Source organism: Chroicocephalus ridibundus, chromosome 3 (genome assembly GCF_963924245.1).
Source record: "Chroicocephalus ridibundus chromosome 3, bChrRid1.1, whole genome shotgun sequence".
Lineage (NCBI taxonomy): Eukaryota > Metazoa > Chordata > Aves > Charadriiformes > Laridae > Chroicocephalus > Chroicocephalus ridibundus.
Window position 1 is genome coordinate 75,533,030 of NC_086286.1, and position 17,885 is coordinate 75,550,914.

Consider the following 17,885-nt stretch of genomic DNA (forward strand, 5'->3'; position numbering starts at 1 on the left):
TTGATATCTTATCTGTAAGAGTTTGCCTCTTACTGAAATGCCACCTCATGGGGCAGACAGATTATCTATCCCCTGTGCTTCCTGCTACCGCTCCAGGCATTACGTGTCCCCCCGGCTGTGGTGGTTTCCAGATGTTATAAAGCTCGGGCTGCACTGCTGGGATGTGGCACACACCGCTCCAGGCTGCTTTGCCATAGCAGTGTCCAGACACCCGTGCTTGGTCTGTATGCCAGTTATAGATGCTTTAGAAATGGGAATATACTGGTCAACTTAATTTCATTAGCTTACTTGGTGACTGGAAGTCAGCTGTTATTTTTATATGTGATTAGTATAATTATCCGACCACTTATAGCAATTTTTTAGCTAGTGCCTTTGTTTCCTTAAAATGCAGAATAAGGAATTAATTAAAATCTATTACTGTATAACTGTGAGCCACACATATATATTTTTTTATTATTTTTCCTTGTAAGAAGGACTGGTTTGAAGGGCGGGCACTCAGCAGGGGAAAGCACCCGGGTGTGAGGGAGAGCAGAAGCTGCAGGTGTGCTCCAGGTGAGGGCGTCTGCCGGCCTCAGGTGAGCAAAGGCTTCCCACCGTGAACTGAAACCTGCGCAAACCAGGAAACAAAAAGAAATATTCAAGCTGTCCATGTTGGAGACTGCTAAGGAAACTGGCACGTCAGCTTGGTTAATCATTACCAAGACAAACTTTACAGACGTTCACTGCTCATCATATGACAGGACCCCATCTGAGATAAGAAAACACCCATCCCAAGCTATAAGAGTTGAGAAGCCTCCCCTGCTTCGGTGTTCTGACTTCATCGTTTTGCTGTGGGAGAAGAGGCTCCACACTCCCCCGTTGTTCCCGGAACGCAGCCCAGCCCAGCCCAGCTGTTGTGTTGCTTTCCTGTTCTGAAGAGGAAGTGAGAAATTCCCTCCACGTGTTCTCCTGCACTTGGATACTCAGGTTTGACTCCAGGAGTTGCCTGTAACGAGCTCTCAGTGGGGCTTGGAGAGGAGCTGTGCTGGGAGTTGTTTCATTTTGTGCCAAAGGAGGAGGGGGAGAAGAAATCCTGCAAAAAGCTAAAGTGTTCATGATGCAAAAATTTGTCTAAGGGAAAACCTAAAGAAAAGCAGAAGCAGAGGAAGGCACAAGGAAACAGGATGGGAAACTTTTGTCAGAAGCACTGTGCCTTTTTGCAGCCCTTTGTCAAGTGCTTATTCTCGGGGAGAGACGGTGAGCAGGATGAGAAAGTCGGACAAGTCTTTGCCAACCCTGCTGTGGTAAGGTATGACTTACAGCCAGGACAGAAAGACAGAGAGGAGAAGATAAAAGAGAAACCTTTACCTCCACTGCCTGAGCAGCATCTGGTGAATATTTGCAAATTTGTGGCACTCTTTGACTACAAGGCTCGCACTGAGGAGGACTTGAGCTTCCGAGCTGGGGATAAGCTTGAAGTGCTGAATGCATCCCACGAGGGCTGGTGGTACGCTAGGCTCCTCCTATCAACGGGGTCAGTTTGTCCTGGCCGCAAGCTCCAGGGCTACATCCCTGCCAACTACATAGCTGCTGACCAGAGCATTGAAGCTGAGCCGTGAGTAACCCACAAAACACACACTGCAGTCTCTTTTCAGTTAGCATAAATGGGTTTGGGTAGTAGTACCCTGCCACACGCAAGCTCCAGTGGTCCTACCAGTCATAGTGCTAGTTGGTGCGTGCAAGGAAAAGACACTATGGTCACAAGAAAATCAATTGCAAAAGGCAGCGTCTTGAGGGTTTTGGTTTAAATCAGTTCCCTCCCTGATATACCCTAATCACCTGTTTAAGAAGCGTCTGGGAATATCACGTTGGTTACCACTGTGATGGTTTGTTATTTTCATTTGTATACCAGTAAGCGTGTGTCAGATGCTTCCCAGAGAGTGAAAAGATATGACCCCTGCCCCAAACAGCGTTCAGCCTAACCAGCTGCAGTTATAAATTAATCAGAGTTTCAGAAAGCTAACTTTACATCTTCTTAAAAATGATGGATGAGTCTCGAACAGATAAGTTTGTTTATGGTTTCCTCTACATTATTTGTTTCTTCTTTGGAAGCAAATCTCTACTCTCAGGACAAACTTAACTGGAGTAAGTACTGAGAAGGGCAAAAGAGTAGATACAGCAACAGAATACAAATGGAATTTGTTAAACTTTCACAGAGTTTAATTATGCAGCCCGTGTTTTTCTACCCCTTCAAAACATGTCCAATCTTATTTAATATTCTGAATTAAAGCAGAAATCACACAAAATCAGTTACTTGGCTCCCTAGTGAGGATGAGTAAGGTCTGAGTCAGCCTCGGATGCAGAGTTACTTATGTGTGTTGCAGTTAGAGGCAGCGTTTGCTGAAATAGGTCTGACTGCAGTTCCAGAGGTATGTTTTGACCAAAATTATCACTGTGGAAAGAGAGAGCAGGAATGGTATTCATTATTAGTCTCAGAATTAATGATGACTTTAGAGGGATGATGTTGCAGCTTTTTAGTTAAATCTCATTTGGACCTGAAACATCATCTCCGATCTGATTTGCCCACCGTACTGCCAAGGGCTAGGAAAATTGGCTCAGATATGATTATGCCAGTCTTTTATCAGCTGTAGGATTTGTGCTAGATGCATCTTAGGGCAACTGTAAGATTCCTCTCTAACCCGAAGACCTTAATTTCCAGAGTCTGACCAGCTGTTTCTGTTTCTGTATTCAGGCAGACAACCCTTTCAATGGTCAGGTTCAAAAGAATTCTTCCAATTGCAGAAATTAATCTGCAGGGAAGGCATTTTCTGAACCACTAGAGAAATGGTGGTAGGCTCTAATTCAACTCAGCTTGGCCTTTGCTCTCTTTCAAGAACTAGTTTTATTACAAGTCATTGCAAGTCATCTAAGATTTCTGCTTGCTGTTAATACTTTGAAAGTAATTTTGCTCAGTTATACAACAAAGTCTCAGCTCTTAAGGTCCCTTTTATCTTTCTATGCCTTCAGCATCAAATACGGAGTTAACTTTGCCAAAGTGCACTGTTGCATAACCCCTGTTTTTTCTTGTTACAGAATCAATTTTATTTTACTTTTTATATACCTTTCTTCCTTTGTTAATAAAGACCAAGTTTTGGCAAAAGATTTTTCTTTATAGATTGGTAACAGAAGAGGAAATGGAGAGATTTTACAGCTCAGATGAAGTCATTCCTCCAAAATGTTTGACAAGTTTTTAGTTTCGTACTAAAACTTACCTGGCTAAACATGTTGTCTTTCCTCAGATTTTCCTTCTATGTCAGGTGGCTATGTCAGATAGAGACCTTCAAAAAAGTACGTACTTAAGGTTGTCGTCAGGCCACACAGATATCCTGTTGTATAACAACAGACTAACTCAGGTTGCAAAGGACCTCTGAAGGACATTTGAACCAGTGATCCCAACCCTAACATGGCCAAGATAAAGTTATACCCATTTGGTTAGGGCCATTTCCCATTAAGCTTTTCACCCTCATGGTGAGGATTTTTTTCCCTTGTATCCAATTGGAATATTCCTTGCTACAGTCTCTGCCAAGACTTCCCTTTCACCATCTTTCAATTTTGATTTTAATTAGCACTCTTCTTTGGTGTTGGCCAATTGCTCATGGCCATGATATAGACATTTCAGGAAATAGGAAAAGTTTTTATTGCATCCTTCCATCACTTACACCAGTACTTCACATTCTGGAACTGACAAAGAATGGAAGACTTACAATCTCTACTACATGTTCACCTGCTAAAATGCATATATACCATGCATTTGCAGTGTGTTGTTTATGCTTTGCCAGGCACAGCTCACCAACAGCCTTTGAACTAATTGAAGGCACATTCCCTAGCACCAGCTAGCTTCTGTGTGTCTACAGAGACAGGGGGAATTTTAGCTTATTTCTGGACTGGTCTCCATCTTATTAAATCAAGAGAAGCTGTCTAAGCTGTTCTGGGAAACAGATTTGATTCATGGTATGACTCTTAGGCAGCTTGGGAAGAAAATCAAACTGCCCATATTCTTTAGCAGCTGATTTCAGTGTGATTCTACATATATTTTTTTTTTAAAAAATTACATTCATATGCATGCATGGATACTCCATAAATTCACTTAAATAAAGGGACAGAGGGACATGAAATATTCTATACGTCATGGAATGACTTAGAGGTGACAGGGACACTGTAAGTTTAGCCAATATATGCTTGAAAGATGCATGCAGAGCAGTCAAATTTCTTTTGCTAATTATTTCAGTTTTGCCTGTAGCCTTCAAGATTATTAACAACAAAATATATCTGGGCCTTTTTTTATCAACATTTTGACGTGGTCTGTATTGCTGAACCAGTTAGAGTTCGGGAAGTCCACCTGGATCTGTGTTGTCTGTTCTGGCAGATGATAATGCCATGTAATTGCTTGCTCTCTACAAGTGCTGCAGCAGACCATTTTGTCTCCTCGCTGAAGTGTCTCTGAAATTTTTCACGGCGAAAGGCTTTTTTGAACTGTTCCTTCGTAAGAAAGAGAATGAAGTAAAGTAAGAAGGAAAATGAGAAACTTTTCTTCCTTGTCCTCATTTAGATAACCGTTTTTCTTATTGCGAGTCTCTTTGACTCCATCCAATATGACTGAGGTAGTGCTGATAAGGGGGATCAATAACTGGATGAAAGGGCAGAAAGGATATGCAATATCTCCAGTCTGGGGAAAACAAAAATTAAATACTATTTATAACAAAGGGAATTTTTGTGTATCCTTGGCTATCAGAATGTTTAAGCAGAGCTGAGAAAGAATGGAATTTCTTTACTGTGTTACTTTCCTCAGACCAAAGTTTATTGGTAGAAATTGTACGCTAAAATTGAAGAGAGACTTTTTTTATATTCTATTTTATTAACATAGTTATATTATATTTATATTATATAATACAAGTAACTTATACCAACAGTCAAATACTTTGCATTTCTGCATGATATCTCAAAAAAGATTTCTCTTGCTTCCTTCATTTGGCTTGAGTGATGCCTTCCAGTGTGAATGACTTGGATGAAATCAGTAACATTCTGTGTGAATAGAAGGGGAAAAAATGGTAAATCCATGGCTTGGTTTCTGCCTGCTGCGGCACCGTAGTCTAAATGTGTACTGCAAAAGATTAAATATGTTGAAGAAATGCACACTTGCTACCATGTTGGCTGTTTTGGACAGACAGAGGAAACAAGGCCCTTCATTTTTATATTTACCAGTAAAGCATCTTCTTATTGCTGATCTTTTCTAGCACCTGCAGTACTCCTTGTGTAATAACAACCTGTCAGGGTGGAGGGATTGTGAAGGGATTGTCCCCAGTGTCTCTGGAGGCAGGTGTGTGCTCCTGGCCCTTCCTGGGACAAGGGTGGGACAAGGCAGCCGGGGAGGGGAACAATTTGTCTAGCAAACTGTAGTTGTGCAGTGAACTTTCACTTCATGAGGAAATAAATCTGTTGCTGTAAAAATGTTATTTTACTTAATTCTGACCAAAAGCAGATGCAGACTACCATAATGATAAATTAGCAACTGTAAGAGCACTTGGTGCTTTTCTTCTCTCTGCATCACAGGCAGCAGTCAAAACCATGAGTCAGACCAATTTTTCATTTCTAAGGAAGTTTGAAGGAGGTTGTATCTGCTGCATCCCATGCCTTTGGAATGCTCTTCTTTCTGGGTTTAGACACATAACATGTAGGAAAAGGAAAGCAAAGAATGCATAATTTAGCTTGCATATCCAGCAAAGGATGATCAGAAAGAACAATTCAACTAATGCCAAAATCTGAATTGAAAGATACAAATTTCCTTGGCCAGGAGTGTGACCTTCCTGTCTCTGTGCTCTTTCTGTGTCTGTTATTCTGCGCTATAAACAGGAACCATAGTAACGCATTCACCTGCCCTTATTTTATTACTGCCTGTTGTTTTAACTAAACAAGGAAGCCACATAGTGTAAATTGTTATGGACAACAAATACAGCCCAGCTGTACAATTAATTTTAATGAAGCAAACATTAAAAAATAAATCCTCACTGTTGGAGTGACATGAATTCTTTTTTTCTAGAGGAAAGGTGGAGTGTAGTTAAAGGGGGCTCTCGCCTGCCATCCTGATGGGCCTCTTGGCTGTTTATTGAAAGTCAGCTTCATTCCATATGTTCATGCCAACATTATTGACACAAGGCTGCTGTGCTGAGGGAAGTAAATCCACACAAATTCCTAGCAGATTAGGTCAAGGAAGATCACAGCAATTACTTTTAACTTTTGCCAGTTTCAGAAACATTCCTTATTTCAGAGAGATTTCTTATGTAGGTATTTCCCAGCTGGTGGAAACCGAGCCCCAGACCTAATCAATGAAACCTCACCAGTCAATTCCACAATGAGCTTTTTAAACAACCCTTTGAAAGCAGAAGTGACTTGTAGGTTATTTTTGTCAATCTCCATAATTCCTTCACCTTCTGTGACCTGACTCAGCTTTAACTATTTCATACATTGACTGAATCTGAGTTACTATACGTGAACAATAAAGCCTTCCCTGGGCTGACCTGTTTCAGACTTGCTGCAAAGTCAGGCTTATGGGGTTTCTTTGGTTCATGTGGGTCATTTTCCAAAGTGGTATTTAGAGCCAAAATGTCTAGAGACTCTTTTTAAAGCGAAACTTTAGATTCTGCTGAACACCTCAGAAAACTGAATGTAATCTGCTGTGGTTTCTGTGCACTCTCACTCTCTCTCATAATTCCCGTCTATTACAGTACAAACTCCTTAGGACACCACCAGAATCATCAGTAACCCTTGTACCAAAGTGAACTTGTAAAAGCTGTTCATTGCTGACACGACTACACAAAGTAATAGCAGTTTGTTCTCACATTCTTGGAACCTGATACGTTAAATACGAAAGCTATTCTCCTACAGGTTTTGGTGGAAAAGGTTTCTTTATCCCCAAAATACTTATTTATTATAAATAATTGAAATGGCTGTATGTGAACTCATTTGAAATTCCATCTTTTCTTTCATTGGATATGCTTTATGTGTGTGCTTTTGTGTGTGCATGCATGTGTACACACACACACAGAGCATAGAGGATTTATGACTGATACTTTTAAGACCACGTAAAACAGCCCTGTGAGACAAGGTGTGTATTGCAAAGGCAGAAGATCACGCTTTTGATGTTTTTTGAGCTTGTGTTCATAGCATCTAAAGTACCCAAAGTTTGGAACTGCCATGTGGGTTTTGGAGTGCCTCTCTTGAACTGAAATGATTGAATACTACAAAAAGACTATGAATTTAATCACTTAACTTCTTTAGTTGTCGTTGAGCATTCCAGTGCTGTCTTCAAGGACGTCTCAAACTTTGTCGTCATTTCTGCTCATTTCTTAAATATGCAAAGATACACTGAACACAAAAGGAGATGGTTCACAGAACTGTGACATGTCAGATTTTTTCAAGTGCCAGCAGTGTTTACACATCCACGTGTATACCCAGGCCCAGAAAATGTGTGTCTCTGCTCTGAAAGGTGGAAGGAATTATGGCATTGTAGATGAGCAGTTCACGCAAACTTGTCTAATTTAGGTCACCTATTTTCTGGCAATGTGGTTTTCTAAATATACAACATTGTCTATTCAAATTCTGAAAAAGGAAGAATTCCAACCTTGTCTTTATTTGAAATTACTGTGTTCGTTATACATTATAGTCATTACATACTAGTTTCCATTACCCTGTTGTGAAAGATTTGACAATTAATCATATGAAGGCCAGAAACAATATAGTTAAAACCTGCAAACATAGCCAGTTAGCTTTTCTTACAGCACTGTGAAACCCAGGTGGCCTTTACAGTGCCTTTTAGAAAAACAAAGACCATATACTGGTTGGAATAATTCAATAGTGCTGTCTGATGTTTTTTCTTCAGACTCGGTAGGAATAAGCGCTGTGCGTGCTAGCCTAGATTAGTTGGTTCTGAGCAATGTTGTTGGCAAAAACATTCACCAGGTATTGTACAATGGTTACTGTTTCCTCAATAGTTTTCTTTGATGGCTCTCTGCGCAGCACAATACAGAGCTGTGCAGAGCTGAGTGATTTCTGAGCAGGTTTAGAACTGAAAAATAGTAACCAACAGATCAGCCGGGCTAAGAAGTACTAAAGCTGGGCTGATTTTAAACAAACTGGGTCAGGTATCTCTGTGAAGAACTATTTTGTAACATGTAAAAACCACCGTTGGTTATAGAAGACTTTGGGGCTTTCTTTGTGTAGGATCATATCTGTACTGAAGAGATTAAGTCCTAAAAATATAAGAGATGCCCTAAGAGGTCAAACCAATGGCTCCTCTAGCCCCATTATTCTGTTTCAGAAAGGATTTTATGAAAAGTGCATGGGCCCATACACTTTCTTTGATCTTGTCCCTTTGTACTTCACCAGAGGCTGGAATTGTTGTATAAGCAGTGTCAGAGGGTGCATCGCTGCTATGTCTAATTACAGACCTATTGTCGAGTCTGTTAGCAAAATCATAGGTGCTGACACTGCACAATTCTTTATGTCTGTAGGCAAAGACCAAGCTATTGGGAAAAAAACATAAACCGAAACCCACAAAAAACCCTCTCATCTCTGCAAAAAGTTTTATATTCTTAAACAAGTGTTTGGGTATTTTTCCCGGATTGGTGATTCCTTAGTCATAAGTGACTAAAAAAACCCCACACTCAAAATAAAAAGGCACTAACGGAAATACTAGCATTGCACAGGTCCCTGTGAAATTCAGGTACCCACCCCTTCTTTACAGAGCACACCTGTCTGCCCCATCTGCCCTAATGCCCCTGAGTCAGCTGAGGCTGCAGACATCAGTGACTTTACCCTCACAGATTTACCCATCAATTCATTTTGCTTCCTATCAAAGATGCAGAACTAAACCCAGGATATGTCCTGTTATTATCATGTGCATTAACTTGCATAAATACAGGCTGGGCAGATAATGGATTGAGAGCAGCCCTGAGGAGAATGACTTGGGGGTGTTGGTGGATGAGAAGCTCAACACAACCCAGCAATGTGCACTCGCAGCCCAGAAAGCCAACTGTATCCTCGTCCGCATCAAAAGAAGCGCAGCCAGCAGGTCGAGGGAGGTGATTCTGCCCCTTTACTCCACTCTTGTGAGACCCCACCTGCCATACTGCATCCAAGGGCCCCCAACATAATAAGGACACAGACCTGTTGGAGTGAGTCCAGAGGAGGGCCACAAAGATGATCAGAGGGCTGGAGCACCTCTCCTGTGAAGAAGCCTCCCTCTGGCTGAGAGTTGGGGTTGTTCAGCCTGGAGAAGAGAAGGCTCTGGGGAGACCTTACAGCAGCCTGCCAGTATTTGAAGGGCACCTAAAAGAAAGCTGGAGAGGGACTTTTTACAAGGGCGTGTAGTGATGGGATGAGGGGTAATGGCTTCAAACTGGAAGATGGTAGATTTAGATTGGATATCAGGAAGAAATTCTTTACTGTGGGGGTGGTGAGGTACTGGAACAGATTGCCCAGGGAGGTTGTGGCTGCCCCATCCCTGGAAGTGTTCAAGGCCAGGCTGGATGGGGCTTTGAGCAGCCTGGTCTAGTGGATGTCCCTGCCATGGCAGGGGAGTTGGAATGAGATGATTTTTAAGGTCCCTTCTAACCCAAATCGTTCCATGATTCTATGATCTTCCTTTTAAGACTACTGATCTTTTCAGTTAGTGGAAGTCTCTGTAAGGGTATATGGAAGGAGTCTTCGCGCCTATAAGGGTATGTGGTGAAAGGAGCCATATACAAGAACGTGCAGAGGCAAACCTGAAGGACACGTGAGAAGGGAGGTGGTGATGAGGACAAGCTTGCTCAGTCATGCTCACTGATAAGGGTATGCAGGGTGAGGGAATGTTTCTTTTTCAGGAAGATTATCTGAGGACCTTGCCAGTAAGGAAAAGGAGGGAGACAAACACACAGAGGCACCAGACCTGACTGATTAATGTCAACAAAGACGATAATCAGAAATAATCCTGGTCAGCTGCACTAATTGATGGGCTATCGAGAAATGACGGGCAAACTTGGACTTTGCAACTGGTAAGGATGCAAATCTGGGGTTCAGGATGTTGGGAGTGTGTGTGTCTGTGGGGCTATGTCAAATGATGAAACAAGGTTTAGGGAAAAGGGATCAGGGAGGAACAAAGAAGGGGTAGACAGAAAGGGGTATAAAAGGTGCTGTTCATGTGTAAAATGGGGCCAGTCAGTACATTTGTCTGGCTGATCCCTGTGCCTGGTCACCACACTGTGTCCTGTCTTCTCATTAAATCCTTTCTTGACTACCTCTCTGTGTAACCTCACCCTCTGTCCCACGTGTGAGTGCTGTAAGGACGAAGTGCCAGCTACTGGGGGGACTGGTGTGACTGGGTACTGGGCCAGCAACTGGAGGCAGAGGCGGGGTGTAGGTGCCCGTGGCCTGTGGTGTCAGCTGCTGGAGCGAGTGGGGTCTCAGTGCCAGCTGCTGGAGTGGGTGGTGGTCACGGCCACCAGCCACTGGGGTGTGGCGTGAAACCAGCTGCTGGGGGGACCGGTATGCATGGGGCGAGCATGGGTAAGAGGGACTGGGACAAGGGCAGGGTTGTTGGATGGAGAGACAGGCCACGCTGGTATTTGGAGGGGGGATCCACAAATGTGTATGTGTGTGTGTGTCTGTGCAATCACTGGTGACCTTCCAGCTCTGACAGCCAAAGAGGAGGGGGAGGAGGAGAGGACTGTGCTTGTGTTTTATGTGAGTCCTGTGCGTGGTTGCTGTTGAAGGCAGCGCCTTGTCTGTGGCAGTCTGCGTGACCAGTCGTGTCAGTATCCTCTCTGTGTGTCTCTGAGACACATGCTCAGCTTCACCGCTGGTTGAACCTGCAAATGGGAAAGTGGCAGCCACATCCCTCAGCATGGGGCAGAGACCCTGTGTCCCTGGGCTGGGCTCCAGCAACTGAGCAGGAGGTCCCTGCGCCATGGTGGCTGGAGGAGGTGGCTGCTCCTAAATCCCCTTAGTAGTCTCCTTTACCTCTACTTCAAAAAAGAGAGTCTTGGCTTTCTGTTCGTTTTATTGTACGCTTTTCCCAAACTCCTACAGGCTTATGAATGTTTGGAAGTGTGTATATATTCTTGGCCACTGACATGGATGAATCGGTATCATTTTTATCCATAGAAAGTCACATGATGTTTTTTGCTGTTCCAGAATGACAACTTCATTAGCTTGGAAATAATATTATTAGTTTTCTGAATACGTGCAAGGAAAGAAAAGAGAAAACGAGATCTTGTTCTTATTACAGAGCTAAAGTGTTTGAAAAATCACCCAGAAACTGCATTTGATGCTGACACACCTTTCTGACAGGGTGTTGTGATCTCTTAGGAAAGAAACCATTTGTGTGGGTCTTGGACTGATAATATACACACTGATACGGAGTTCAATGTGCTCCAGCTCTACTTCTGGAAGTCAGAGGTGTCTTTAGCATGTCACCCTTCCCATCTGTCACCCTGAAAAGGTGACCCTGAAAACTGGGAGACCATTTGTTTAAGAAATTTTTACCCATGTGGAAGAACCATTCTGTCCTTTTGCTCGGGGTCACTGTGAGGTGCCAGACTGAACAGTTCCTTTCTGAGTCCCCCCAGGGCCAGAGCACCCTGGTTGTTCTCCACTGAAAGCTGACCTGAGAGATGGCACAAGTTTGCTCAGACTGCTGGCAACAGGCTGAGGAGGTGTGTGTCCAAGTGAATGTCCAAGAGACAGCTTTGCACAAAATGGATGGGGAGATCTGCTCTGCCACCAGTGTCCTATGCAGGCAAAGGAGGCTTTTGGTTTCCAAGGTTTTCTGTATTACTTCTGTATTGAGGTGAGTTTCCCTGTGAGAAAAGAAAATAATTTCTCGGGAGTGATTTTCTCAAGAAAATCAATTGAGTGCTTTTGGAAGCTGTAATGGTTTAAGTGAAGGTATGATTGAACATTTTCTTGTCCCTTTGAGTTTCCCTTAATGTTAAATCAATTGATGTTATTAGTGTTCTCTGTACCATGTTAACATTAAGGCTACCTCAAGGTTTCAACTTTGTTCCTTGGTTGTTATGAATAGCAGAGTTATTGCTACTTATAGAGTATATTATGGCAGTATATCAGTACTTTTGTTCGTGTATGTGTTAACAAATGCATACAGGTACTAGCACTGATGCAAGATTTTACAGCACTATTTGGAAAACTCTGTGCAGCAGAAATAGGGTCTGAGGAACACATTTTAATTTTTTTTTTAAAAGAGGTGATTATATGTCTATATTTCACACTCAACATCCCAAAGCAGTGCCCATTAAATCCAATGGTAGCCTTTCATCAACTCCAAAGACAAGTTGTTTTAGAACAAGTTTTAAATGCAATGAAGTACTTATACAAGTACAAAACCAATACCAGGAACAAATTTTGATGATTGACTTTATTTTCTTAAATTGGAGAAATACTAGGGACTTACGTATCTAAAGCACCACAGAAAAAGTAATATGAAATCACATTCACCTACCATTTTTTTTCTCATATAGAAGAACTTCAGAGCAGATTAATTAATGCAGCATGCAGATGACCAATATTGTGGAAAATGAATGGAAAAGTTGAAATTAATTACGCCAATAGTGAAATGAGATTTATTTATGGAGATTGCCTCAAAGGAACTCTATCAGATTGTGATTTGGTTGCTGGTTTATTATCTTTTGTTCCTATTCTGTGGTGAAACTAGTATTGGGTGAGCTGTGCTAATTTACGGAGCTTGTGTGCTTGGCCTTGTAATACTACAGGAGAAGTAGTCCCTACAGGAGTAATAATCTCTTCCCAGTCATTACCAGAGAGGGTGCCAGAGTAGCCAAAGGTGCAATGGTTTGTCATCCTGAATCAGACTCCCAGCAAATTAATTTCCATGTTTCCAGCACAGTCAGCTGCTATTATCAACTATTAATGTAGTATTATGCATAATCCCTTACAACAGAATCACATGACAGTACAGTTATGGCCTGCTGAAATACTTACTAAAAAGGTTTATACACATGTCATGGATTTTTTAGACTAGTGCCCAAGTCATCTTTGTGTTTACATTTAGACAGACAGTAAATTTGTTCTAGACTGTAAGAGGAAATGCCTGCCTTTGCGGTGGGTATTATCACACTTACTCACTGTTGAATTTTACCTTATCCAAACAATCCCACACAGTTACTTACTGTAAAAGTCCCTAAAGCCATGGCAGGCCCTTTCTTGAGGGCACAGTTTATTATTTCTAACAAAAACAATGGGGTAACACAAAACAAAGATAATTCTTAGACCAAAACAGACTTCAGAGGCTTAGAGTCCTTTTTGACACCTCTGCTGCCCTCTTCTCGTGCGTTTTCATCTCCTGCAGTTTCTTCAGCTGGGCTTCCCCCTTGATTTCTTAGTGTAACCTGGGGCTCCTTTTGGGTCTCAGGTATACACAAAGTCAGTGTGCCTGGGTAGGTGGGAGTTTCACGCGTGTGCTATGGTTACATTGCAGTCATTGGGATTGTGTGGAGTAAGCTACTGTACTGTTACTGTGCTGTATCAGTGTTAGAATCGAGTTTTCAGCGAGTACTAAAATTAAAACCACTTTCTTTAAAGACACTATGCAATATAAGTGTGGCAAATCTGGTTCTTGAGTCTACAAGTACAAAGATTTTTTTTTCTGGCAATAACCTGCAATTTCCCATCTTGCTAAAAAGACATGGTCGCAAAGGTTCTGCTTAATTTTAGTGGTAGCTCATGTAGTTCAGTCCCAAAAGGATTACCTCTGTTGTAACAGTGATATGTGTGTTCTCCAAATTACTATGCAGATTGTGTATTCCAGCAAAATAGTAACAAGATTATGTTAGAGACATAGGTTTAAATCGCATTATTTTAACTGAAGATCCCCTGTTTCGTAGATGAATGTATTACTTGTGTCCTAGTGCTCATGGTCGTGATTGAGTAAGTATGGGAAGAGAGAAAGGAAAAATGGCTCCCTTTTCCTGAAAGATAGATGCAGTGATGTTTCTGAAGAGTCCTTCATTTTAGTTTTGTATCAAATCAAAATATTTAACATGGGCTGAAAAAAAATGAAGGGATTTGCTTGGTTGTATTTTATTTTCAGATAACTTAATCCTTTCTGAACAAAATTGAAAGAAAAAATTGCTTATATTTTGATGGAAACTCCATTTGAAAGCAGAAATAAAAAAACATTTAAATTTGAAAAATTTTCACATTGAATACCTTCACAAGTTAAGCTATAAAATGTTGTTTAGAAAATATATGGAGAAGTATAACTTAATTTTCTTCTCCTTTTTTTTGCTTCTATGTCTCTTTCTTTATCACCTCTTACATTCTGCCATCTCACGAATAAAACTCTCTCAAGTCTAACATAAATTTAGTATTTATGGAAAAACGCCAACCAATCAGCTGTAATCCGTTGACAAGAACATTAGCAAAATGTTATCCAAAAGCCAAGAGCAAAATGGGACCTGTTATTTTCCAAAACTGTGTCTTTCACATTCTAATGGTTATTTAAAGAAAAGTCACGCTGTTGATCGCGAAATGTGGAAAATACAGTGGAACTCAGAGTGTGTTGCTACAGACAGTCACTTTGAAACATACAGGCAGACTTCTACATACCTACATAACATAAACTAATGCTGCTCTGTCGTTTCGATAGATCTCTGCTGCTTACATAGTGTAGGAATGAGACTAGTTTTTCACAACTATTCACGTGTTCTCTGTTTTGCCCCGTGGAAAGAAACCCAGACTTATTCTATTCTGCATTTCACTGGGGAAAGACTCAAAAGCTCTGGGTCCCACACACAGCGCATACGGACAGTCTTCGTTTTAGTTTGTGGTAAGTTATTCAACAACAAGGATCTGAGCAATACCCATGACTCAGATCTTGACTGACGTATGAAGCAAATGCATTGTGGTTGCAAAAGGTGAAGTGTGCTAACCTATATAACCATCCCTGAAAACCTGAATTTCTAGTTTCCCTTGGAGGAAACCAGTTTCTGATTATGGTAAATAAGTAATCAGAACTGAGCTGTGTCACTATATGTATACATTTTAAATGATTTTTTTGTTTCAAATACTGCTCGAGTCAGGTACTTTCTGCAGTGTGTTAAGATTTTAACTGATCGTAACTGATTGTCTGACTCACTGCCTGCTGATGGTACTTTGGTGAGTAAGGTTTAAAGCCGTACATTTAGTGGCGACCTTGAGTCAATAAATATATGACGAAAATGAGCGTTGAAGTATTCTCTTGGCAAGTACAAAAGCGAGTGGTGTGATGAACTAAGAAAGGGAAAGGGAAAAGATCTGCAGAGAGCAATCCTTACAGTGGGAGTTAGTCTGCAAAATGAGTTCAAGAGATAGTCTGTGAAATTGTTTCCCCAAGTGGGACTGAAATCGCTGCCAAAGACACATGCCCTGCGGGAGCAGGATAAGCTGCAAACCAGCATTTGCTGAGCAGGTGCTGCAGCTCAGGCAGCAGCAGGTTATAGCCCTTGGGCAATAAATGCAGTCCTCAGTTTTGCCTTGTCTTTATTTTCTTTTCATTGTTGCCTGTTTGCTTTGACTTTCTCCCTTCTCTCCCCCCATCTGCTTGATAATATTCTACGGTCCTATCTGCTTTGAATTTTTACTTTCCTGTTTTCTCCCTCCCTCCTGCAGTGTCTTATGCATTCTGTTATCATTAACTTTAAATTCCTTCCTCTTAAATTTTGTCCTTGTCCCATTCATCCGTCAGTATCTGATAATAAATGAGATAGACAGCATTAAAAACAACCCCAGGCACGCCTGTAGAAGGAAGTATGGAGGAAGGGGTCTGTTTCCAAAGCACCTGGAACATGATCTTATGTTTTCCAGCCTGTTTTTGCAGTGGAGAAACATCACAGAAAGGGACTAAGGTAGTAAGGCATTATTAGAAGCATTTTCTCATGCTTATAGAATAGCCCTAGAGTAATCCTGGACCTTTCACTGTTTAGATTCTTGTGCAGTATCTGGGAAGGCTTGTGGTTTTGAAAATGTTCGTGAAAGGAATCGAGTTTTCATCCTCAAGGCTTTATTATTTTTTTTTTTCCCCAAAGCTGTTGTCGGATTCACTGTAGACTATAAAGGGAAAATTGAAGCAGCCAGTGCTCATCTCCCACGCTCTCCTTCACGCGTGCAGTTCATCATTTGTAAAGCACATCTGTTTCTTAACTGTGTTATATCTGGAAGGCTTTCATCTTTGCAGTGATATTTCCTAATTTCTTGAAATGTCAGCTCTTGGAGAAATTATATTACTTCATTAGTCTTATAATTAAGGCAGACTAATATTTTCTATCATAAGAGCTTGTTTAGTTGCTTATAATTTCTCCAGGCTTTACCGTATTGGATGTGAATTTTCCAGGGTTGATACCAGTCATAGGCTGCCTCTTTTTCTCCCCGAAAGCATAAAAAGTGGCTCAGAACAATACAAAAAATCCTTTGCGGATGTACTTTGGAGGAAGGGCTTGCTATTTTGCAGGGGAGATTGCTATATTAAAAATGTGTGCTTTTTTGCTATCTGAGAAAAATTAGCTTCAAACTAACCAAGCCTATGAAAATAAAATTGCACTTTATATGTGGTAACTGAACAGAGTCATTAGAATATGACAGCTGCATTCTATGTTTTTGATATTTGGGGAAAACCCAGCAAGTGCTTGGAGCCTTCCCCTCAGCGCAGCGAGGACGTGCTGGTGGCGCCCTTGGTAAACTTCTGTCACTGCTTCTGCGCTGATGTTTACCCACAGCAGACTGCAAACCTGGCATGGATTAAAAGCTGGCTCAGCAGCCCTCTTTGTCCCGCATGGATGACGGCAGCGAAGAGTGGCGCAGGCAAGCCTGTTCAGGTTTCCATGTGCTGAGTAAGGGCAGCGATCACAGGATGGTCATATGATGAAAGCAACTGAGTAAGACCCTGGAGGGTCTCTCTCTCGCTCGGTCTCTTTAGCTTTCCATGCATCTCTCCTTGTCTTCTGTGACACAGAAGCTAGCAGCTATTGCTCTCTGAATAAACTACTACATACTGTGCGATGCTACATTCCCTGAAAGGCAGGCCCTAGACATTTCAAATTGGACACCCAAAATTAGTAGAAAATGCTTCTAATAATGCCTTACTACCTTAGTCCCTTTCTGTGATGTTTCTCCACTGCAAAAAATATTGTACAAGCAAAAGTGCCACAAAAAGAAATTAATGAATGTTTGTGAAGCATTTGGATATTATAGTCATGAACACTATAATAGAAGCTGCTAGGAAATTAGCCATTAATGTAATTTTATGACTTGTATTGAGAGCAGAGACTAAACAATGTGCAGTAAATAAACTCCATTTACTCAATGACAAAACAAAATAGAGGCTAACTATTCAGTGAGCAGCATTCATATTAACACTGTAGGAAGCAGGAGATGTAGCCATGTAATTAGAGATTCTATCATACTGGATTTTCCTGAAAATGGCTGAGTGGATGCCATGAAAGCAATATTAATATTGCCATCTCCTAGCTTTGGGGGTTCTTGACTTTGCAGCTACAGCTTTCGGTGACTGTAGGTTTTGAGGCATTTAAAATGTAAGATTTATATACTGTTGAAGCTTTTCTTTATTTGTTTTAGCTATTGCACAAGCTTTCTGCATTGCAGAAGAAACTGGGATATATTTGGTTCGCATATATATACAGTATCTATTTTTCTTTGTCCTCACCTTTGCTCTAATTGCAGTAATTCTTTGCTCTTCTTAGTCTGGAAAATCTTCTATTTTCCTCATAGTTTAGCAGTACAGACACAGCTAACACAATCCAGTTAATCTACTGGAGGGCCAGCTAATCTGTTTGTCATCA

General features: G+C 41.3%; 1 protein-coding gene across 1 annotated transcript in view; it reads left to right on the top strand.

The window, feature by feature from the left end:
* The first annotated feature begins 792 nt into the window (after positions 1–792).
* The window catches only part of FRK (fyn related Src family tyrosine kinase), a 52,870-nt gene continuing 35,777 nt past the window's right edge, over positions 793–17,885 (top strand). The window contains exon 1 of the mRNA XM_063331096.1: positions 793–1,594. Within this exon, the coding sequence (XP_063187166.1) occupies positions 1,164–1,594 (431 nt within the window). The 5' untranslated portion in view covers positions 793–1,163. The remainder of the gene's footprint in view (positions 1,595–17,885) is intronic.